The sequence below is a fragment of the Ylistrum balloti genome, unplaced genomic scaffold (assembly GCF_031769215.1).
Source record: "Ylistrum balloti isolate Yb309-2 unplaced genomic scaffold, AGI_CSIRO_Ybal_v1 Utg370018, whole genome shotgun sequence".
NCBI lineage: Eukaryota > Metazoa > Mollusca > Bivalvia > Pectinida > Pectinidae > Ylistrum > Ylistrum balloti.
Window position 1 is genome coordinate 309,333 of NW_026782087.1, and position 24,872 is coordinate 334,204.

The 24,872-nt window shown below is 36.9% G+C and overlaps 1 protein-coding gene across 1 annotated transcript; it reads left to right on the forward strand.

The window, feature by feature from the left end:
• Positions 1-144: 144 nt before the first annotated feature.
• Positions 145-23,733, forward strand: LOC132548599 (uncharacterized). The gene is made up of 19 exons (XM_060212465.1): positions 145-164; positions 2,904-3,034; positions 3,219-3,277; positions 3,714-3,884; positions 5,021-8,148; positions 10,084-10,484; positions 11,913-11,964; positions 12,613-14,054; positions 15,028-15,185; positions 15,585-15,786; positions 16,032-16,163; positions 17,179-17,295; positions 17,688-17,876; positions 18,249-18,311; positions 19,780-19,902; positions 20,428-20,502; positions 20,751-20,819; positions 21,458-21,601; positions 22,531-23,733. Exons 2-19 carry the CDS (start codon positions 2,933-2,935, stop codon positions 22,570-22,572), a joined length of 6,669 nt encoding a protein of 2,222 aa, XP_060068448.1. The 5' UTR covers positions 145-164; positions 2,904-2,932; the 3' UTR covers positions 22,573-23,733.
• The last annotated feature ends 1,139 nt before the right edge of the window (positions 23,734-24,872 follow it).

The window sequence follows — 24,872 nt, forward strand, 5'->3', positions numbered from 1 at the left end:
AACAATTAAATGCATTGAGAGAACGTTTCAAGAGATTCGACGCTTAAACCTCCTTAAGTTTAGAATTGGTTTCTCAACTTGTCGAATGCGCCTAAACAAGATGGCTTCCGACTGGGCCAAAAACATGCAGAGAGATCAACGATTATAGTCTTCATCTCTCCTGTGTAAGTCACAACGAATAACAGCGCATATCGGCACTCTATTTTACACCCAACAACAAGGAAAATTCGTAAATGCATTTTTTACCATCGATGTGTCACCAAAATATATTTTCTAAATCCAGGTAAACACAAATTACAGGTGTAAACATGTTCAACAGGTGCACGGTAATGATATTGATATCTGTACATACAACGGGAGCATCATGTCAGATATAAGGAAGGAAGATCATATGAATTAATTCATTTTTTGTTGGAAGGTTCACCTATTTGAGTGAAGCACGACAGGTTAGTAAATAATTTGTGTGATAGGTTTTTTTGGGGAGCTGATTTAAAAGAAAGTAAAAAAAACCCAGAAAATTCCAAAAAGCCGAGCTGTCCATTTATTTTGGCTGTCTTTATAATGTGCGATAACGTTGTTCTGTCTTGAAAACGAAGAAGATTGCCTAGGTCAATCTACATATTTTTTTGCACTATCTTTAATCTGTATGTACCGTAATTATACACAAACTTATCACACTAACACACTTTAGCATATATCTGCGTGTCGATCACACCTATATTCATAAAAATCTTGTCAGGCATACATGTAAACAGTTCACATATATATTTTCAATCCTAAAAGGTTCAGTCTTTCAAAATGTCTGACTGTCATCTGATGAACTCATACTATTATACACTGTGATTATGTAATAATAAAAATAGATGGCATACAAAGTAAAACGTATAACATCAATCTCTTCTACATTTATACTCAACCCACCACATTAATCGGACCAATTAACTACAGGCAACAACTGGGTTTAGCCTTAATTAACTTGTCGACCAATACAAGTACCTGGATTCTACACATCCCAAGTTCAAGGTTATTCTTTCTCGTGGATGATAATGATGGTGAAAAGCATTATGCTTTTAGGAATGTGTTCCTCTGATTTTTAACCAGAAGTAAGGCATAATTCATTATAAAATGAATTCCAACACAATATCTCAGACTTTATATATATATTTTGTCATCTCTAGTTGTATTTATTAGTTGAAAATAGGCAATTTATTTTACTTTTTGAAGAAATTTCACTCATGGACTACATTTTTTGATGCTGTAGTTGACAGCATGATGCGGTTAATAGCATCATCAATTTCAAAGTTTTTTGGTTGCTAAGGTACTTCTCTTGAGTATAACTATGGAAGTCACCGGTAGATTTCAATTTGATTTTGCAGGAATTATCACCACAAATCTTAGATTTCAGATTCATGAATTCCAACTTAGTGACCACTTTCTCGGATTTTTAGCACCTGAAAATAAATAATTCAGTTAGTTAATTGATTTTAGGAAAACTGGCTATTTGAGTGAAAATTGCAAAAAATTGGGCACATAGACCCCTTCTTTTTTAATCATGAAAAGTATCACCGAAAATTTCTCTATCAGAACTTAAAGTCTTAGAAAAAGTTGAATACTAGAAGATGACAAAATAAAAGATTAGAAATTTTGGAACATTTTCATTTTTTGGTTGTTGTGCAGTTTAAAGTTCGTTAAATGAAGCTTTAGCATTTTCACATAATTTTTCCTCAATATCCAAATGTTGTACCCTTACTTTGTAATGAAAGACGAAACTTTATTTTTTAAAAAGATGCTTGAAAAATTAGAGGGATTGTCTGTGATTCAGGGAAAAAATAATAATAATATATGGAACTGAATTATTTCATGTTAAACATATTCTGACGCCAGTTTTGGGAAAATTGGTGAGCCAACATTGATTGTTCGCATTTAATCTACTTTCTAACATCAAACCTTTCAAAAAATCATCATCAGAAAAAAAAAATTAATACTGGACTTTTTTACTTCTCAGAGGAGTACATGTGTCAGGTACAGTTGTAAACTTTAAAAAAGAAATACATCTCTTGCTCTCTACGATGTATCATATATTGTGTGTATGGAAATTTAAGCACCAATTAAGCCACTTCATGGAACCTGGTGTTCATTTTTCTCTAGCTCTGAGTATATGTGTGATAGATCTAGATCAACTTTATCATTTATAATGAAGTGATGAGTTAACATACAATGTACAACAATGCTGTGCAAGCCTATACATCATCAGTATAGCTTGTGTATATACTCTGACAATTCAATCCGCAAGAGAAGCTGCATGCTTGCATTAGCACTTGCCTCACTGTAAAATACTCAGAATGATATAACACCATTATATAGTTACTTACCCGTAATTATAACACAATTCTAGGGCAACCAGATCATCAGAATATTGGCATCTTAAATCATTTTAAAAATGTTGTATATATGGGGTCCTGTTGTAGTTAATATCATTGTAATGTAAAATATAAAAGCTGATCATGATAAATTTTTACTAGTCGGTTTTGGTACCAGTCAGTCCACACCATGGTTTCCCATAGGAATTGGCTTGTTGTCATTCAGTTCTCAATTAACTTCTACTTGTACGTTATAGTTTGTTGAAATGAGCATATATATATATGTACTGGTATACATAATCCAAGAAACTGGGTTCAATTCAAATTTGTTAAAAAAAAATTTGCTCTTAATTCATTAGCTCAATATGTTGCTCTGATTGGTCAAGTCTTTCCACAAAAATGTTGTGACCAGGTTTTAACAAAAGTCGTTAAATAACTCCATTTCCTTGATTACATTTTATAAATATATATCTAATTTTTACTTACGGTGTCACAAACATCAGACTAACAGTTTATCTACATTTTATTTTCTGTTCTTTCCAGATCATTAATTATTGACCGTGTAACCTGTCATGGATCTGGATACGGATGCTGTTCAGTCATTTCACAAGGAAGAACCCGAGAAGGATGATTTAGAGTGTGATCTGTGTAAGATCTCATATTCTCAAGAACAAGTGAGTTTTTCTTGTTAGTGACATAGATCTTACAAGAGGTTTTTTCCTCAGTCATTTACTTTACCCAGTATTATAGGTCATGTCTATATATTTGAATTAGCGTGGCACATGTTTTCCTTTTAAACAGTAAGATAATTTATTTCTAATAGGTAAAATGATCCATATCTCTTTTGTTTTTCATCAGGAATTCCGGGATCATGCCTGGTCACTCATGCATCACATCAATATTGAGAAGAAGAAAAAGTAAGGCTGATTTTAAATCAATTTTTAATCACTTTTTGTCACAATCAAAATTGAGGTCAGCTGTCCTTTTCAACAATACATATCATATTTTATTTTGTTTATCTTAATTACCCTAGAAAATGTAGCAAAATTCTTGGTGTAGTGTTGATATTTTTTTATACATATAACAGGTTCTTGTGGGTTGATGCTGTCTATACTTTCCTTCTTCTTATTTGATTGTGAGATAAAAGGAAAGTTATTACTCTGGTTAGTTAAATAGCCATGTTGACTACAATGGCAGCCATCTTGAAATTTTTTGTTCAATACATATGTAATTATGATTATGACCAGTGATGTTATATTCAAGAAGATCAAAAATCAATATGACAGCTAGAATAGCCATCTTTGAATACTTACCATACTTGTTTTCTGTACAAACAATATTTTGTCTTTTCAGGGGTTCTACCCACAACTGTACACTGTGTTTTGCCTCCTGTCCAAATATAATAGAGTATGGCAAACATCTGAATGGGGAAAAGCACAAGCGAGCAGCAGAAGGACAAAGACGTCAGAAGGAGAAAGAAACGATGACCTTTCAGAAAGAGGCACTGCTCAACAAACGTGTACAGTAAGTATGGACAAGTATTGTGTTGAACTTTCCAGCATTATTTGGTAATTGTAAACTGATGTATGTGTTTTGTGTAAAGAATTGAAAATTCTACTCCATCAGTATTTCTTGATAGTGTGTAATTTGATTTTACCTGTTTGATATTTTTGAGGTAAGATTGTGCATATTAGGGATTGTGCATATCAGAGATTGTGCATATTAGAGATTGTGCATATCAGAGATTGTGCATATTAGGGATTGTGTATATTAGAGATTGTGCATATTAGAGATTGTGCATATTAAAGATTGTGCATAGAGATTGTGGATATCAGAGATTGTGTATATTAGAGATTGTGCATATTAGAGATTGTGCATATTAGGGATTGTGTATATTAGGGATTGTGTATATTAGAGATTGTGCATATTAGAGATTGTGCATATCAGAGATCGTGCATATTAGGGATTGTGCATATCAGAGATTGTGCATATTAGAGATTGTGCATATTAAAGATTGTGCATAGAGATTGTGGATATCAGAGATTGTGTATATTAGAGATTGTGCATATTAGAGATTGTGCATATTAAAGATTGTGCATATTAGGGATTGTGTATATTAGAGATTGTGCATATCAGAGATTGTGCATATTAGAGATTGTGCATATTAGAGATTGTGTATATGAAGACATAATTTGGACATTGAATCTGATAAAGAAAATATTTTTTGACATATCATCTGAAGAAATTTAAAGGTATTCCATTTTTATGTGGAATAAAAGAGAATTTGGACACTGGTATACTGCAATAGTACAGAACTATATATCTATATACCACAGTAAGCTATGTCCAGGTAAAAATTCAAGTCATGTCCGTTTAATATGTTCAATACAATTACAATTGAAAGCTCTTTCATTGTTCTGCAGTAAACCAATGACTTGACTTTCAGACAAAATTTGTGTGTTGATCCCCTGGAATAAATATAGGATAGATATAGTATTGAATTACTTGCTGTTCAACTGTATGTATGAATTTGAAATGTTTGGAGTAACACAAATATTTTTCATCGTATCTATTATGATAAACCTTTTACATGAAATAGATGAAGTTTTAATGTCACCACCTCTATCAAGATTTTTAAATATACATGTATTTCTTTACAGAGATGACATGTTGCCAGTACAACTGGATAATGAGGGAAACTTGTCTGACCCAGAGTTATCTCGTCATTTTAAGTCAGCACGTCATGGAAAGTCTCACCAGCGCTCTTCCTCACAGCCCTATATCAAAGGGAAGGGCAAAAGCAAATCTTTCAAAGGAAAAGGCCCAAAGTTGGATGATAAATTTTCATCACATGATATGCCAAGTTTTTATCCAAGGGAAAGAAACACTGATTTTCACGAGGGAGATCAAAACCATGCATTCTGGGAAAATAAATACAATGCGAACTGGGAAAGTGGTGGATTTGTCCAGCCGTCTGATCATGGCTTCCATAGTCAGTCAAACTGGGACACATCATGGTGGGATGAAAACAACATGAACTCACAGAGAGACGAGTTGTCTTTCTATCCCAGGTACCAAACACGTAACTCACAGGACTGGAAACGTGGAAACTCACAGGACTGGCAACGAGGAAACTCACAGGACTGGCAACATGGAAACTCACAGGACTGGCAACATGGAAACTCACGTGACCGGTTGCATGGAAACTCACAGGACCGGCAACGTGGAAACTCACAGGACCGGCAACGTGGAAACTCACATGAACGGCAACGTGGAAACTCACATGAACGGCAACGTGGAAAGAATAAACAATCTAAAGGGATAACGCATAACCGTTGGAACAGGCGTGACAATTCAAACGAAAGAAATCGTTACGATAACCAAGAAGAAGATCCGTATTGGAGAAGAGGCTCCCATTCCAACCGATATCACAGGGATAGACATGACCACAGCTGGGACCATACAACAGAGGAATATTCAGTAGACAATCGTTTTGAACAACCAAACCGTGATTTTCAAGGTCACATGGCAGAACCACAGCAGGATTTATCAATAGATAATGACATGACAGGTCAGAAACGTAGATGTACCAGTGAAGAAAAGAGCAAGTCAAAGTCACGTAAGAAAACTGTTAATTTTGACAATTCTTCTCAACGACGGAAAAATTCAGTGGAAATGGATTCAGATAGTCGAGTAAGTAGAGACAGTGGCCTGCCTGATGATATTCATCTAGGAAAACAGCGTAAAGAAACAGAAAATGTTGTCCAGAGTGCTCTGGAGCCTGATAGTACAACAGAGGAAATGACTCTGGATAAGAAAACTAACAAGGGCAAGAAAAAGGAAAAGTCAAAGAAAAAGAAGGGTAGTAGTGTGAAACCAGTGGGGGACATTATAGACCATGATGATCAGCGAAGCAACAATGTACTGGAGCAGGCAGAACAACTTTGTAAGGAGCTGAGGGATAAACGACAACTTGTCAAAAAAGAAAGAGAAAAGAAAGAACGGCAAAAGAAAATGGAAAAGGCCAATGAAATAAATTCACAAATAAAAAATTTATCTAAGATAAATCAAAGTTACCTGAGAGGTCACATTGCAGGCTGTGAAGAACAGATCCCCACAGTGGCAGTAGATAGTGATAAGTTATCTAAACCTTCACTTGTCAGGACAAAGACCCAGAAGGAACATGACATTGACGATATTCGGAAAGGAATTGAGTCGGTGGTTAATGCAGGAAAACAGTCAATGAAGGAGAAAGAAGGGGAAAAAGATTCAGATTTAGAAGGGAAATCATCTAAGTCCAACCATGAACCTGTTATCAATAAGAAATCCAGCAAAGGGAGATCGGACAAGGCTAGTGTTGAATCAGAATTAAAGAAGCAGAGCTCAGATGAGGCTCAGCCACATGACTCTCAAGTAACCAAGACCTCAGTATCTGAACAGGAAAGCAGTAATCCTATGAGGATAGGAACATTTTCACCACTACACCAAGAAAGTCTGAGTCGTCAGAGCAGTAGAGCAAGTTCTGACCTGTCAACAGATTTGGATCCTGAATCTAGCAAGGACACTTTATTAAAGATGGTGAATTCTCCCAGATCTCGCAAAGAAAGAGAAAAACTTGCTAAAATGCTCCGATCCTACGCTTTCTCTCAAAACAAGTTATCTTTTCCAAGATTCAATTTGCAACTTTCTGACTTAAGTGCAGAATTGGATGGTGTTGCAACAGAGTTACGACTTGAGAATTTATCTGCAGATGTGCAGCTTCAAATTGCTGAGTTAATAGAAGCAGACATTAAGCCTGATATAAGTTCTCTGGATGCTTTTTTGCTTGAAACTCAAAAGTCCACTTGTGTTGATCAGGAGCAAGCACAGTCCCCTAACGTTAACAAGATACTATCAAATACTGACATTGTACCTACACAAGACCTTGTAGACAGGAATAAACTACAAGATCCTAAAAGTTCACCGAGCATGAAATTAGCTGTTCCCAGTAACTCACCTGTACGTGAGAAAGCAGGTTTTCACCATCTGAACTCACCAGCAGACAAAGGCACAAGTTATACGGGTAATCCCCTTTTATGCATAAAATCTGAAGAACTGAGTGAGCCTGAACAGGATGTGTCTCTGTCAGAGCCGGCATGGGCCATGAACAAATCAAATGGTGGCAAGTCAAAAGTGGTTTTGTCGGTACACAAATCTCAAAACAAGCATTTGAAAGATACCAGTGAACCTGTATCACTGAAGGATACAGGAGAAACTGATTATGTTTCAAGTCAGTTTTCAGTACCTGTGAGTAAATCACAAAGTGAATCTCTACCTCTCCAAGTGAAATCAGAACCAGTGCAACCTAGAAACACTTCCAGTTCGCTCGAGGAAAAGGAGAGTTTGGAATGTGAGAACCCCAGATCTCGGACTGACTTTGAACCCTCTAAATATATATCCAAATCTGTGGTATCTGGAGAAAAACTTGAATTCTCTGTGGAGAAAAGCCTAGAGTCAAGGAATACTGCTGCCTCCTGTTGGTCAAAAGACAAGTTGGAACCAGTTTGGGGTGGAGAGATGTCAGAACTAAGTTTAGCAGATTTGTCTAGCACACCTCTACAGGCTCCATCGCAGGACCTTGGGTCCACCAAACAACCAGTTGGGTCTCCTCTTTTATCCAAGAACTCCTACATACATCACCGTACTTGGCCCTCAATTGATGTGGACAAGGAGACAATTACTGGGACAAAGGACAGGGAGAACTCTGGGACAGCCAGAACCACAGAGAGTGGGCCTGTTTTAGGCAAAGGTAAAAGCCAAAAATTATTCATGTGATTTATAATCTGTACAATCCTTCATCCTGTTTACACCCATCATTTCACTGAAAACATAAAAACTGTAAAACACATAGGTATTGTCACTTGGTCTGAAGGTGCAACATCCATCAAGTGTCTGGCATCAATCAACTTTTTACTGCTACTAGTCCTGAAGGACTGAACAGATTTTGACCAAATTTGGTCAGAAGAATCCTGTTTGTATGGAGGGGAATCAAACTTTTATGAATAGTAGATCTCGGCCCCTTTGGGTGGAAGGAGTGGGATTAGTAGAGAAAATCGAGCAAATTTAAAAAAATCCTACTCTTCCTTTAGGAATGAACAGATATTGCCGAAATGTGGTCTGAAGCATTCTTGGGTGAATGGGAATCAATCTTGCATAAAGGTTAGGTGTCAGCCTCTTAGGGCCCGAAGGGCAGAGCCTAATAGGGGTGAAGGGGAATCAATCTTGTATGAACATTAAGTCTCAGCCCCTTGGTATGGGAGGGGTGGGGCCTAGGAGAGAAAATAGAGCAAATTCTTTAAAGTCCTATGCCTCCATCAGGAATGAATGAATATTGCCCAAATGTGGTCTGAAGCATTCTTGGGTGAAGGAGAATCAATCTTATATAAAGTTGAGTTGTCAGCCTCTGAGGGCCTGAAGTGCAGGTCACAATAGGTGCATAAGTGCAAATTTTTTAAAATTGTACTCGTTCTGTAGAAATGTTTGGACTTGATCCAAATTTGATCTGAAGCATCCTTGCTTGAAGAGAAATTAATTATGTATAAATAGTGGTCTTTGCCCTTTAGAGCAAGAAAGACGGGGTCCCAGAGGGGAAATAGAGAAAATTTGTTTATAACTGTCTCCTTTTATAAGGATGATAGAATGTTGTCCAAATTTGGTCTTAAGCATGCTTAGCTGAAGGGTAATCAATTTGTATAATCGATGGGTAATGTCTCCCTGGAGTTGGAGGGGCAGGGCCCATTAGGGGAAATGGGGCAAATTCTTAACAATTTTTCTTCTGTTGTAAATGTGTCAGGATTCTCTCCATATTTGGTCTGAAGCTTACTTGGGTCAAGGGAAATTAATTTGATATAAATAGTGGGTCTCTGCCCTCTTCGGCAAGGTCAAGTAATGGGAATAGAGGAAATTCTCTAAAACACTTCTTTTGAGGGAATACCTTGATTCTGTCCTGACTCGGTCTGAAGCATACCTAGTTGAAAGGAACATAATTTTGTATCAGCCAGGAGTCTGACATCAGAGATGTGAGGCCCCAATAGGGGAAATGTAAGTTCTTTAAAATCCTTCTTCCATACAAGGTTGCTGTCAAAGTTTGGTCAAACTTGGATGTTTAAAATTTAAAGAGGCTAGCATAAAAACCCATCGAGATGGGTAGGTAATATTGATGTTTTCATGTTCATGACTACAGGCCTAGTTGATGACACAATATTTCTACCTGAACAGACACAACAAATACCAAAATTTTCATTCATGAAACAAAAAACAACTTTTAACAGGAATCAACAAGAAATCGCCATTGCCTGCTTACGTTTTCATTTTTTCCGATGTTTAGATGTGTATGTGTGCCTTCATGTACATTAATTGTATTTCACTGATCAATTTTAAATGAAACAATTTGCAGTATTTAAGTGGTCCTCATGTGTTACAGATTTGAACTTCTGTGTTAAATGGCTGAATAGCTGCATGTGAGAGCGATGCTGGTCCCTTAGGCCTCTTGTTTCAAATATTTGCTTTGTGTACAAAAAACTTGAATGAAATAACTAACATTCTGCACAGTAGCAGGTGAACTTTACAGATCTGCTGTGTCTCTTGTTATAGATTCCTATATTTTGTATAAAGTTGCAGTATCATGTATTAGATCAATACGGGATTTATTAACTGAGAGTTCAAAAAAATTTACTTTTGTTAGGATCAGGTGACACTGCTGCCCTTGTATCAGTCAACCTTGAAAGATCCGGGAGAGGAAAGCTAGATCTTGACCAAGGCATGACTGGTAAAGTGACAAACATACTAGGCCCTAGGGTGAAAGACTGTGGTGAGTCTGTTAGTCAGACTCTAGGACATGATGACGATTCCAAACCTGCTGTTGGAATAATAGATCCAACCAATGCTGCTCAAGATGAGACTTTTGCTGCCTCTGGATCAAGCTCCACATCAGGAAGTGTGTTTGACCTTGTGTATGATCTAAGCTTGGAAGAGGACAGTCTAAGACAGGAGATGACATCCACAGAGTCTGAGATCATGCGCCTCACTGCCCTCATACAGACAGCTACAGAGCAGCTTTCCACACAAAGAACGCGTCACCTACAGGTAGGTCAGAGCATCATTGATGGAGTTTATGTCCTCATCACCGTTAGTTAGGATTGAGCACAGGAGATCGAAGTGCACATGCATGCCACTGATAGAGGTACATGTGTACACCACTTACAGGTGGGTCTGAGCATCAGAGATAAAGGTAGATGTGTACACCACTTACAGGTAGGTCTGAGCATCAGAGATAGAGGTACATGTGTACACCACTTACAGGTAGGTCTGAGCATCAGAGATAGAGGTACATGTGTACACCACTTACAGGTAGGTCTGAGCATCAAAGATAAAGGTACATGTGTACACCACTTACAGGTAGGTCTGAGCATCAGAGATAGAGGTACATGTGTACACCACTTACAGGTAGGTCTGAGCATCAGCGATAGAGGTACATGTGTACACCACTTACAGGTGGGTCTGAGCATCAGAGATAGAGGTACATGTGTACACTGCCTACAGGTAGGTCTGAGCATCAGAGATAGAGGTACATGTGTACACCACTTACAGGTAGGTCTGAGCATCAGAGATAAAGGTACATGTGTACACCACTTACAGGTAGGTCTGAGCATCAGAGATAGAGGTACATGTGTACACCTCTTACAGGTAGGTCTGAGCATCAGCGATAGAGGTACATGTGTACACCACTTACAGGTAGGTCTGAACATCAGAGATAGAGGTACATGTGTACACCACTTACAGGTAAGTCTGAGCATCAGAGATAAAGGTACATGTGTACACCACTTACAGGTAGGTCTGAGGATCAGAGATAGAGGTACATGTGTACACCACTTACAGGTAGGACTGAGCATCAGCGATAGAGGTACATGTGTACACCACTTACAGGTAGGTTTGAACATCAGAGATACAGGTACATGTGTACACCACTTACAGGTAGGTCTGAGCATCAGAGATAGAGGTACATGTGTACACCACTTACAGGTAGGTCTGAGCATCAGAGATAGAGGTACATGTGTACACTGCCTACAGGTAGGTCAGAGCATCAGAGATAGAGGTACATGTGTACACCACTTACAGGTGAGTCTGAGCATCAGAGATAGAGGTACAAGTGTACACCACTTACAGGTAGGTCTGAGCATCAGAGATAGAGGTACATGTGTACACTGCCTACAGGTAGGTCTGAGCATCAGAGATAGAGGTACATGTGTACACCACTTACAGGTAGGTCTGAACATCAGAGATAGAGGTACATGTGTACACCACTTACAGGTAGGTCTGAACATCAGAGATAGAGGTACATGTGTACACCACTTAGAGGTGGGACAGAGCATCAGAGATAGAGGTACATGTGTACACCACTTACAGGTAGGTCTAACATAATCTTTGCAAGTTCCTCCTGAGTTCAAAGGTAGACACAAGATGCTTAAACCCATTATCTTTTAAGTGGATTCATTTTGATGTTTTCTTTTGCAGCTGTCTAGAAAGGAGCAGTCCATTAGAAGTCGTCGATTACATGTTCTGAGAGGTTAGTAATAGACTTTGTGGACTGAGAGTTTAGGGGAATTGATGGCACACTTAAAATTTCATTAGAAATTGCCCTGATGCTTGCTGAACTTGACCAGTTGTGATGTAAAAAAAATGTGTAAATATAATCATGACACCACCTCATTATTTTATGTTTAGTAAACACTTGTATAGAAATAGTTTTTGATGCGATTTTGTAGGTCACCTATTTAGATAAAAGGGTCAAGAAGGAGGAGGGAGGGGGTAAATGTGTGATCCTCTGGTTATTTTTTGGTATTCTAACTCAAGTTTGGCAAGTGGGATTGAGCTTAAACTGGCTTGAAATGATCCTAAGATGGTCCTGATCGGCTATTTAAACTTGTTGTACCTACTGGCGCCATTTTATTGGAAGTTAGAGGTGACTTTTAGAAACTTGAAGTCAGCAAAATGTTGCTGTTTTTCAGCCTCTTCAAAAGATCAATATGGCACCCATGATGGCCATTTTGTGAAATGAAGCTATTTTGAAGTTCCACCTGTGGGTTTGTGTTAAAACTTGCCCGAAATAATTCTCAGATGGTCCTAATTTTCCATTGAACTAAACCATTAAGACGCATGGGCCTCTTGTACATAATGAAATCAATTTACTTCTCATGTTAAAATACATTTTCAGAGGCCAAAAGTCTGCAGAACTTGCCCATGGATATTGCGGCTAAGTCTGTAGAGAGACTGTGTGTAGCTACCTCAGATGATGGTCCTGAGAGAGAGAGGGCCTTTATGACAGACTCTTGTGATCTTGACTCTAGCAGGGACTCCAACTTTACCAAGGTTTCAGCATTGTCTTCATTTTCACATGATCAAAAAGGAGCACCAAAGAATGGCAATGTTTCCGACAGTCTTCTTGTTTTGAGTGATTCCTCAGATTCTAGTGGAAAGCACAAAGGAATGGGTGGATTCTCCTCACCTCTAAGTAGTCAGCGAATCAACCCGGCAATCTTCCAGGCTCTTCCACCACCTTTACAACCTACTAGAGACAGTGAAGGTTTTATAGAGCCTAACAAACATACCCTAAAGACATTTGAGTCCACTAAGGAAGCTTCAAGGACAACTGATCGTACCAGAGATGGTGGGAAGTCAGCTGTTCCTACTAGAGACATTGTAAGCTCAGGGGAGATAAGTAAAGATAATATAAAGTCATTTAAATCTGAGGATAAAGATGTACAGTCATATGGTCCTAATCGAGGCACTGAAAGGTCGGTTGACTTAATAAAAGACAGTAAGTCATCAGAGTCTAGTAAAGACTGTGAAGGGTTGCTAGAACAGACCAAGGACACGTCTGGAGTCACCAAGAGTCAGTTTGAGATTGGCCAGTCTGTGTCAGTTGTAGGAAGTGCAGAACTTAAGGAATCAGGATTCATTACTCTCAAGTCTTTATTACGGGCCAGTAATTCAGAGGGGATAAAGCCAGTGAAGGAACAGGAAAGGTCTGCATTGACTACCGATGATCAAATATCTAGTGGTGCTGTGTCCAGCACCACAGTAGAATTCACGCAACCAAGACTAAATAAGGTTGCTGAAAATACACAGCCCAAGGTCAATGTCCAGTACATGGGTCAGTTACCTGGCAATTTGTTTACTGGACAGAAAGAGGATATGTTTGAAAAACTTCAGTCTTTTCTAAAGAGCAGCAAATCTGACCAAGGCTACAGGAGTGAGTCAAGTTTAAAAAGTGATGAGATAGTGTTAGAAACAGACTCCAACCAGGACAGTGTTGCTAGTAATGTGTCTCTTGGGGAAAAGATACGCCAATACTGCAAGGAAAACCGCCGAGACTCCACCCAGCTGGACTCTGGCAGTGATCACACCCTTAAAGGATCAAACAGTGAGGCTAACATGCCAGACAGACAACAGAGCAAACCTCCTGTGTCTCCATCTGTGTCAGATGACCGCAACTCTTCACCATCGCGGAAACGTAGGAAAACCAAGAAAGAGCGGGACTTATCATCAAAACGTAAACAGAAAGAAGAATTTGTAATTAACAGCAGTTCAGAGTGTAGCGGGCAGGATGATGACAACATTCCCCTGACAGAACTTCGACAGAGGATGCTTTTTCAGGTAAATGATCTCAGAATCCCAAAGCTCCACACTCCTGACTACATGTATACAATGTTAGCTGTGCCCTGATGATGACCTGCTTGTAAGGCTGTAACATATCAGTTGTAGAAGAAAATAGGATATACTATTGGCCTATCTGGCTTCGGAAGGTGATGCTCTTCTTTTCAGAGTTAATATACATGTATATTGGCATATAGGTATCAAGATTGGTGATAATTCATAAGAGTGAACACGACTCAGGTGTATAATTTGAGATCTTTCAGATGGTGAACCTTTCTTTAATTGGTTTTTAAGCAATATTGTCCTAGTATTAGGTGAGTTAAGGTGTAAATGATTCATCATTATGAGTGTATGTTGACTTTTGTTTTGTAGATGCTTGCCTTTCCACTAGAACCATTGCCTTGTGTAGCTCTTAAACAAAGAAAACTATTCAGAATCTAGTGAGCCAAACACCACTGAATTCTTTTAACTTACTGTGCCATAGTAACCAGTAATAATGTTGCTGTGTCATCTTGACTTTTGTATTAGCTAAGCAGTCTGACCAATCTTTTAATTTCATGAGTAACTTTTTGGGGTTTATACTGAATGATATCTCAATTTAGAGCTTTGGAACAATTTACCATAATCAAAATGAGGCTTGATATCATGAGCAATTCTAGACAAAGTTGGTGAATGTTAAGTGATGCACACAAGTGTTCCAGTCAAGCATGAAAGAGTAGTTTTTTTTTAAAGTAGTCTTCAGTAACGTCTTCTCCCAGGGATAACTTTAAACAAGCTGTTGAATCTTGGCTGATATCATGCTTCTGTCTACAGATCTGGTGTGGAACCTTGCATATAGAGGTTGCTGTAGCATAGATTGTTCAGTAGTAACCACTGAATCCCTTAGTTATAAAATGTATTATCTCCCTTGTATGTATTGTCTGTCATGTATAGTTTAAGGTTTATAAAATGTATTGTCTGTCTTTTATGGTAGAGGGCGCCTGAGGAACTTGAGGACGTTTGTATGGTGGAGACTGGCTCAGAAGATGGTGCTGCACATGTCACAGTGCCAAGACGTAGTCTGCTTGAGGACGTTCAGCTGGACAGTACCTTTGAATCTGAGGAAAATGTCCACCCTGTCAGGAGTCAAAGGTGAGAGGTAGCTCTTTGTCAGAGGTTAAAGAACATTTGTATATCATGTCCTTCAGCGGTTGAACCCTAATCCAGCCTTAGGGGAGGGGCACACTGATAAAATAATGATACTTTGAGCTGAATTTTTGATGAACAGATGGAGAGCATGCAACAGGTTTAGTCAGCTGTACCACTCTCAGTTAGATGATCATTAATAAATTATCAGTATTAAGAAGCTTTATACACAGCAAAAGTTCAATGAGAATACAGGTAGCAGATCTGTTCTATATAAAAAAATCTGTCAATATGTACATTTATATGTACAGTATATTTCATCTCTGTATATGCCTGTTTTGAAATTAATATGTTTATGAAGCATCTATTGTTATTAGTTTTTAAAGCTGTATTTTGTATTTATAGATTCAAACTGGGACCTGAAAGACTGGCATCTGTTCGGGCAGCAGTAAAAAGTACAATTGCTCGGTCATCAGACAAGGGACGTATTGATGATTCTATAAAGCAGCTAGTGGGACCAGCTGATTCAGTCACTCAAATACAGGTGGCTGGAGAAAGTGTGTTTGTGGCCTATCAGAAATCCAACCCATGCCGCTTCAATTTAGAGGTAATGACAACAAAACACAATTTTTTCATGATAATCAATTTGGTTGGTTATCTTTTTGTAATACTGTTTATCCATACTACAGTTAAAATACTGATTTTAAGATATTCTACTTAAACACTCTGTACTGAAATATTGCTCAGCTGTAACCTATATATTTATTTTGTTCAAAGTAACATTAAAGGTATGTTTAGTTTTCTCAAAATGATTTTAGATGGGACAGTAATATATTTGGGTTTCTTTTCCAGAGTGGTGCTCTTTTAGGCCAATATGATTGTAGCCCATGCTGCGTTCGAAGTCTTGCCGTGGTCACCATTGACAAAAAGCTTTGCATGTATGCATGTGGACCTTCTGAAAGACTGTTTTTATTTGATTGTGAGGTAGGAACATTTTTTTTTTGCCAATTAACATGCGAAGATGAAAACAATCATATGTTACCTTACTGTATTTGTTTATGTTTACAAGAAATCACATAATTTCTGCATGATAATAAATGTTGATTTTCATCTACCTTGTTAGGTCATCTGAGCCAAAGATTGTTGTGTGTCATTGGTGGTCTGTTCACTTTTCAACATTTTCAGCTTCTTTTCAAAAACTGCTGGGCTGATTTAAACCAAACAGAATCACTTGGATCATTACTGGAAAGGGCATCAAAATACATTGTAGCAAAATTTGTGGTCTTTGGATATGCTATTTAGCCTCCAGTTGTGTAGGGTAATGTTTGAGGAGTTCCGAAATACTGAAACAGCAATAACATTCCAATTCAAAGGTCAAATGTCCTCAACACTTAGAAGTAAAACTGCCAATTTTCTCCAAAATCTTTGAAAAGGAATATATTCAAGATTTGAAGGGTTGCTGTAAAAGTTGTTTTGATCACAAAGTTTCAAAGTCATGGGGGTCAAAGATTATTGACCCTTTGAAGTTGCAAAACTGCCAATTTTTTCTGAAACTGTCACTATTTTGTATACCGTATTTCACTGCAAATAAGCACCCCCCACCGCTTTTTCCAATTTGCCAGGAATAGGAGGGGTCTTCGCAATTAAGCCCCCTCCACTTTTTTGGAAAAAAAAAAACAACAACACGTGCGACAATAAAGCAGTACTTACATTTAATCACCAGGTGTAATTATTAGGGGCTTGTTTTTTTAGTGTTCACAGGTGTCCACTCATTTTTTATTTCAACTGGTAGGTATATGCATTTGAAACATCATTTTTTTTTGTCACACGTACACCATGTCCTTAACCAATGGAAATCTTTTGTATCCAAACAATGTTCATTGTTTGGTGACATTTAACCAAACTTGCTTGAAATGATGCTGCCCTCCCCTCTGGGTACTTAGAGGCAGAACTCCAAATGGGTAAAAACCAGCAATAGTCCTGATCATCTATTTTACAGACATATGCTATACTAAAGGACATGGAGTTGATTTATCAAGTACAGTGTATGCATGAATCATGGGGCCGTCTCTATCTGGGTACTGACTATGGCGCTGTCATTGGAAAGGATGCAAAAGTAAGTCACAAACAAACATGTTGGGAAAACTGGGGAAACTGCGTTACTACTGACAAAGCGGAGTGTTTTGTTCATTTATTTAACTATGGGTTATTTAATACTAATCTTGTCTTGAAATCAAATAAATACAACTGCATAGACATACAAGAATCTTTCTGTGTAACAAATAACAGGAAGACACATTCATGCTACAGGAAGCCATGGGTTGTAGAATTTCCATTGGAATTCATTTGCAATATTACAGAGATAATTCGTCATATGATTGCACAATGTCCAGATAACAGGCGCATGAGATCATATCATCCTTTATAGAAACGGATGTTTTACGTCCTTATTAGAGGTTTCTTTTACTGTAGAATAAGTAATTAACTTGATGTTCTGTGATGTTTTAGACTGGGAAGACATTTGAGAGTTTCCAATGCTGTGATCAGTCTGTTACCTGTATTGCTTCTGGCCTGGAAGGTGTTCGAAAAATCCTTCTGGTAGCTGCCTACACCTCACCGATCTATGTGTGTGATGCCATCTCTGGCCTACTCCTTCGTATGTTGGAAGGCCATAGCAAGACTGTCTTCTGCATGGAGGTAAGCAGAATATCAATCTTATTAAGTCCTGGTCTGTACACAGGTAAGGCAAAGGTCAATATCATAAGGGTAACTGAACTATATCCTGTATGCGCTTTTCAATCTTATGTCCTGGGCATATTTGGAAAGGGATCAGGGAAAAACTAATGAAAGACAAAAAAGATGATGTTAATGAAGAGAAAAGCGACTTCAACGTGCATGTTTTATATTTTTGTTATTGTTACATATAATCCTCTTCAATTTAAATGACTTCACAAGTGCAGCAGGCGTTAGGTATTGTGAGTCTTGTTCACATTCTTTAGTCTCAATACAGTGATGTTACTACAGATAACCTCTAGAGAAGTATGAGACATTGTATTTTATCGTTTGTAGGTTGTTGGTCACATGGTGTACAGTGGATCAGGGGACAGAAAGGTCATAGAACATAATTTGTTGGTAAGACAAAATCTTTCTCAAAGTGTACATGCAGCAAGACAACCATTTAACTAATATGTGGTTCACTTAGATACAATTACATAACAATCATTATTTATTGACTGTAGTGTCATTATCAGACGTTTATCTTTATCTTACAGGATAGACCTGAACACTGTATTATGTAGGAGTCATTTGCTGACATTTAATTACTTGGAAAAAAACTTGGAATCTACAAGCATTTTTTTATACATTACTTGGTAGTTTTAGAAACTTTGGTACTGACAAGGGGATTACACTAAGATTGGACGCTTTTTGTGTCGCCTGCCAAAGGCGACATATAGGTATTACTATGTCAGCACCGTTGTCTGCACAAAGGTTTTTTTCGCGATAACTTCAGCTCACTTTGGTTGATCTACCTCAAAAACTCATGCAGTGTTTCCTTACCAAAGGGGCTTGCTAGGGATTGCTTTTTAGGTTTGAAGGTCAAAGGTCACTGTTACTATAAATAGAAAAAAATTTGTACAATAACCTTACCAAAAGTACATGCTCGGGATTGCTTTTGGTCAGAAGGTCAAAGGTCAAGGTCATTGTAGCTGTAGAAAGAAAATTGGTTTTGTGTGATTACTATAGTTTTCTATTGACAATTAGACTCAAACTTCATACAATGCTTCTTAACCAAAGGAGCGTATTAGTCCCCTGCCGGTGAAACTGTAGGGGACTATAGTGTTTGTCTCCGTCTGTCCGTCTGTCTGTCCGAATGTTGGTTTCCAGACGATAACTTGAGAACAGATTGATGGATTTGGATCAAACTTCATACAATGGTAGTTTATAAGGCAATTTAGTGTGGGATTTTGTTTGGGAACAAAAGATCAACAACAAAGGTCACTGTTACTAAAAATAGAATCTTATCACAATTTAGTTTTCAGACAATAATTTGAGAACGGATGGATGGATTTGGTTGAAACTAGATCCACTGGAAGCTTATAAATAATAAAACAAGACACTTCTGATACAGAACAAGTTCTACATTACTTGAAAAAATAATGTATTTATACTGCAATTAGATCATGGGGCCAACATATAAACTCAGATCCATAGTAAAGGGTAAGCTTATTGCGAACAGTTAAGTAGCATTTGCTCCCATTTGCTTTACAACAGAACATTGGTGGGCTTATTAGCAGACATTGGCTTATTTACTGATAAATACAATAATTTACGGCAGGGGACATGTGTTGCATGCAACACTAACTGTAAGCTTGTTTGAGATTGCCTTTGAGATTGGGTTGTCCCTGTTCCTGCCGTATTTGGAGCAAAACAAATTATATGAATAGAATAAATACAATGAATATCTATCATGGCTATTGTTCCATAAAACTCAACTCCAGAATTACATCCACTTCCGCGGAATTCTTGTTTTATTCTCAATGGGCTTACATTTGTATTTGTTTGAAAAGCTGATATATGTCTGGTTCCCGTTTGGTTACAGACCAGTGAGGTTTCTTGGAGCTATGGAGAAGGTGAAGGTTTGGTTCGTGGTGTAACTACAGACAAACAAGGACATTTGTTTTATGGGGGACAAGACCAGTACATCAGGTGTTACAACAGACAGGTTAGTTTACAGTAGGTGTTACAATAGACAGGAAAGTTTACACCTGGTTGTACAGTAGACAGGTGAGGTTATGTAAGATGTTACAATAGACAGGTGAGGTAATGCCAGGTGATACAACAGACAGATGATTTTGCACCTGGTGTAACAATAGACAAGTGAGATTACATCACAAAGGTGAGTTTACATATATATATATATATGGAAATACTCCTCTTTCTGTAATGAACAATGGTATACATAATTATCTTATCAATTTCTTTACATTCAGTGTCATTTGTTTGAATTTTTTAAAGTTTCTGGGCACAGGGTAATGCATAGCTTTATTCCTCAGTGATATCTACATCAAAATATAATACTTAAGGTTTAATTTAGTAAGGGAGCTCATAGGTAATCTTGAACTTTTCAGGATTGACTTATATTTTATATTTCAAGTATGAGGTCATATAGATAGGTGATGTATGATATTGGAAGCTTACTCCTATATGTTTCTTATTTATTTTATTTTGCTTCTTTCTTTTTACGCAGAATCATCAGCTCTACTGTCTGTTTTATGTGGGGAAATCTCCTGTTCTCTCTAACATTGTCACACAAAAGGACAAGGTAAGGAAAACATACCCACGTAGTCTTCTGTCCCTAACGTTTACTTATTTATGTAACATAGAAGCACAACGGAATCCATATCAATATAATTTTCTATCCTTACCTTTAACATTCTCATATTACACAGCAGGACAAAGTAAAGCATTCATTTCTTTCCTGTTTTTTTTTTTTTTCAATGAAGACCTTTATATGTTAAGAATGCTATCTAAGCAGGGAACACTTCATTCTGTGACATTGCTTGTTAACAGATTCTGTATGGTAACAAGGAAGGAGTGGTGGAAATGTTAACAATGGAAACCAATCCAAACAGATGTCAGGTGAGAAAACAAAACAATTCTGATGTATAATATTAATTTTGTGAGGATATGATTAGTTGTGTTTCATTCATGTTCCTATAACTAGACAATTTCATACCGAAATGGCAACCAAAAACAAGACTCAGTGCTATTCTAAAATTTTAACCATAGATCAATTGAGACCGTTGTAACTTTGAATAAAAGAAGATGTCTAAAATGAGCCACAATCCAAATATCATGACTGTAGGCTGTTTGATTTATCAGTAGGTACAAAAGTTACACAACCTACAACAATGATAACAGCTAGTTATGTATACACAACCTACAGCAATGATAACAGCTAGTTTCTGTATACACAACCTACAGCAATGATAACAGCTAGTTTCTGTATACACAACTTACAACACTATGATAACAGCTAGTTTCTTTATACACAACCTACAGCAATGATAACAGCTAGTTTCTGTATACACAACTTACAACACAATGATAACAGCTAGTTTCTGTATACACAACTTACAACACAATGATAACAGCTAGTTTCTGTATACACAACTTACAACACAATGATAACAGCTAGTTTCTGTATACACAACCGACAACAATGAGCTTGTTTCTGCCTATTAATTTTATACCTGCTAAATTGGTGTTTTTTGTAGTGTGGTGATTGCTCATACTCATTTGGACTGAAGGGGCACCTGTTCCATCACATGGTGTCAGACCATCTTTCTCTCAACTCTCGTTTATTTAATTGTCCCTGGAAGGGCTGTACTAACCGACTCTCAACATATCAGAGTAGTAAGGTATGTGTTTTGTTCACTTGATGTTGGTTTAGTTTGCAGAGTTGGAACAAAATTGAAAAGTTATGATTGCAGGGTTAATTTTCTGTCAGGATTTGCACTAATCCACATTTTGAATTCATTTGACATTTAAGGACTGTGTGTTCCATCAATATTTTCCTTTGCAACATGGCTCAAACTGAATTATTGATCAATTTTCCACAAAAAGTAGATTTTTTAGTTTTCAGACTGAAACCCCATGTGAGGGAGAAAATGGTAGGGTCCAAAATAATTTTTGTTTCATAATCAATGATAGGCAATCATGATGACAACATACCAATCATGACTTATCACCATTACTCATACCTGTCAGGTGGAGAAGTCACACGAAAATACAGTCAGTGGGTAAACAATTGCAACTAGACAAACTCATTTCTTATCTGCAGTGCTTAATGTTGACTGCAGACTGAATTTTGTTGCTAGATATTCTTTTAAGGTTTAACTACATACATTTTTTACACATTTGGAACAAGATGAGAATTCGTGTTCCTAACAATTGTGTAACATCATCGATGTTTTATAGTCACAGCTACAGTGTCTTTATGAAAAGTTGATTGGTGGGTTGGTTAGTTACAGGTCTTTCATTTCCTTGACTCTTCCATTGCGAGGTGCTTTCTTACCAGCAGACATCAGTGTTCTGGCTACAAGTTTATGACAAGAGTTTCCCTGTTTTATTACCACTGCATACCACTATCTGGTATTCACTTTAGCATGAATTGAATGTGGCCAATATTTATAAGGGTTTATATTTTATATAGGATTGTTCAATATTTCTATTTTCGACAATTTTTTCTATAATACCTTTAATTTCCTTTGCCATTAACAAACTACTGGACAGTTTTGTGCTTTAGTAGTGCTTTTTCTTTAAAGAAATCATGTTTGTATCATTACAGGAAGCTGAAGAACATTTAAAGGAACACCTAGAGCGACAATGACAGCTTTGGTAAATCAAATATGATGTTGCACACCAAAAGTTTAATACCTTTTAACTTGTCAGTTAAAACAATGATAATAACCAGTAGCTGTCTGAAAGATAAAAAAGCATGCTGTGATCATGTGTTCATTGTCCATCATCTGCTCTTCCATTTCATTTTCTCAGACATATATCATTGTATTTTAAAAGTGACAAAAAAGTGCTATGGCTGCAAATGAGCATGGCTTAATTGGAAGGATTAGGAGATCCATATAACTTGATGTTTTCATAATTTCAGTAGAGCCAACCCCCCCCCCCCCCCCCCTCCCTCCAACCTCTGCATTATTAACACAATTTGATCCAGTTTTGTTATATGCCATCTGCCATCTCTTTAAGAGGGGGTATATACAGTGTTTCCTGCCCTATTGCATCCTCTTCCAAATCAAATTCACACTTGAGAATCTCTCAGTGGGTTTGGTTCATATTGATATTAAGTTCTACACCTGATCATATTAAGGTGCTCATTGGTCAAGATTAAACAGTCAAAGGTCACATTTGACAACTCTTGGAATAAAAATGTTGTGTACAAGATATTTCATGTTCACATCATACATAGTATCTCAGCATCAAGTTTTATACAGGATCAGATTCTGGTGGTCATCCATCTTAGTGAAATGGTCAAAGACTACATTTGACAACATAAAGGTTGAGTACAAAAAATTTCATGGACTTCAGTACAGATTTGGTTCATATTCTGCCTACAGTACTGTAACAAAAATACCTGTTTGCATAGGAATGGGAGTATTCATGTCTTTGAAATATATTTTTAAATATTTGAATGAATTGGCCTGACCAATATTGTTTTAGTTTTAAGAAGCAAAGTCACTTAAAATTTTTATTATATACTACAATTTTGATATTCAATCTATTAGTCCAGTGAAAACTGCTAATATCGTGTTTATTGAAACAAATTTTACTTGAATCCACTTTGGAGGTTGGATTTTAGATGGTGAACAAAACTAAAGTAAAAGTAAAGAAGAATCTTATTTAGTTTAAATTCCATACATTTTAATTTTTTAATGTGGTATTATTTGTTTGTTCCTATGTTGTTATACAGATGTTGCCATATTTGTTGCTTTGCTGTGCATTTAATATAACATTGTTGAATAAATATATATGTATATGTACAATCTGAAATATTCTTGTTAATAAAGTGTTTTGCTATTAATGGTAAATAAGTATTTGTTTTAATTTTACAATTGTTGAGCAGAATCACACAGTAGCAAGACAGTTTAATATAAACTCTTGTGTACAGAAATTGTTTGTATGCCAAGAAATTGGGTAAAATGTCAAAAGGGTTGTATGTGTCAACAGATTATATTAAGCAAGAAGTCTCTGGTAATAATATTTGGATTGTACATTAGCATAAAATGTATCACAATACCTCATCATTATTTTAGATGTATGTCATTTACAAATGGCTTCAGTAATACACAAAGATCATCAACATAGAGATCTTTGGCTTTAATCTAGACAAGTGTAATAATCTAGCAATTTGTTTTTGTTAACATAGTTTTTATTAACTTTTGACCTGAAAATGAAAGTTCTAATGATTCAGTGATAGAGCACTGTGGGTGACAAAAGTATACAACAATTTTCATTAAGATATCTTCACAGTTTGAAACACAATGTCTGATCAGAAGTAATTGGAAAATTGAGAACTTCTTTGACCTTTAACCTTGAAATCAAGGTCACAATGATAAAACAAAACAGCACTACACTCTTTTTTCAAGATATATTCAACAGTTTAAATGTTATTTCCTGGACAAGAAGTTATTTGAAAAGTATGAACAAAGGTTACAATGATCCAATAATGAAGCATTACACTTTGTGTGTGGGTGATAAAGGTATCCAGCAACTTTCATAGAGCTATTTTTAACCTTGAAAGTTATGGCCTGGTCAAGAAGTTATTTGAAAAATTGCACTTATTTGACCTTTGACCTTGATTTCAGCATATTAGTAACCTTATAGCAGTGCACTGCACATTGGCTATGGGTGATGCAAGTTTGCTGTAAGTTTCGTCAAGATAACTTAAACAGTTTAGAAGTGGTATCTTTCCAACAAGAAATTAGAATATCCAGAAGAATGGCATTTCTAATACAATTCAATGTCTCCCTTCATTCAAACTGAAAGGGGAGAAATTTATGACTATCAAAGAGAAAATAGATTGATGTAATTAAAACTTCATCATTCACCCACTACCTTTTATAAAAATGAAAAACTACATAATAGCATTGCAAATGGCTTTAATATGTAAAACAG

What these genes read in the sequence shown, in the direction of transcription:
- LOC132548599 (XM_060212465.1), top strand. Translation starts at nt 2,933, where the DNA reads ATGGATCTGGATACGGATGCTGTTCAGTCATTTCACAAGGAAGAACCC. An exon ending in TGGGCCTGTTTTAGGCAAAG is followed by an intron (nt 8,149 to 10,083) that starts GTAAAAGCCAAA and finishes TACTTTTGTTAG; the next exon opens with GATCAGGTGACACTGCTGCC. An exon ending in TCAGGTGTTACAACAGACAG is followed by an intron (nt 19,903 to 20,427) that starts GTTAGTTTACAG and finishes CTTTTTACGCAG; the next exon opens with AATCATCAGCTCTACTGTCT.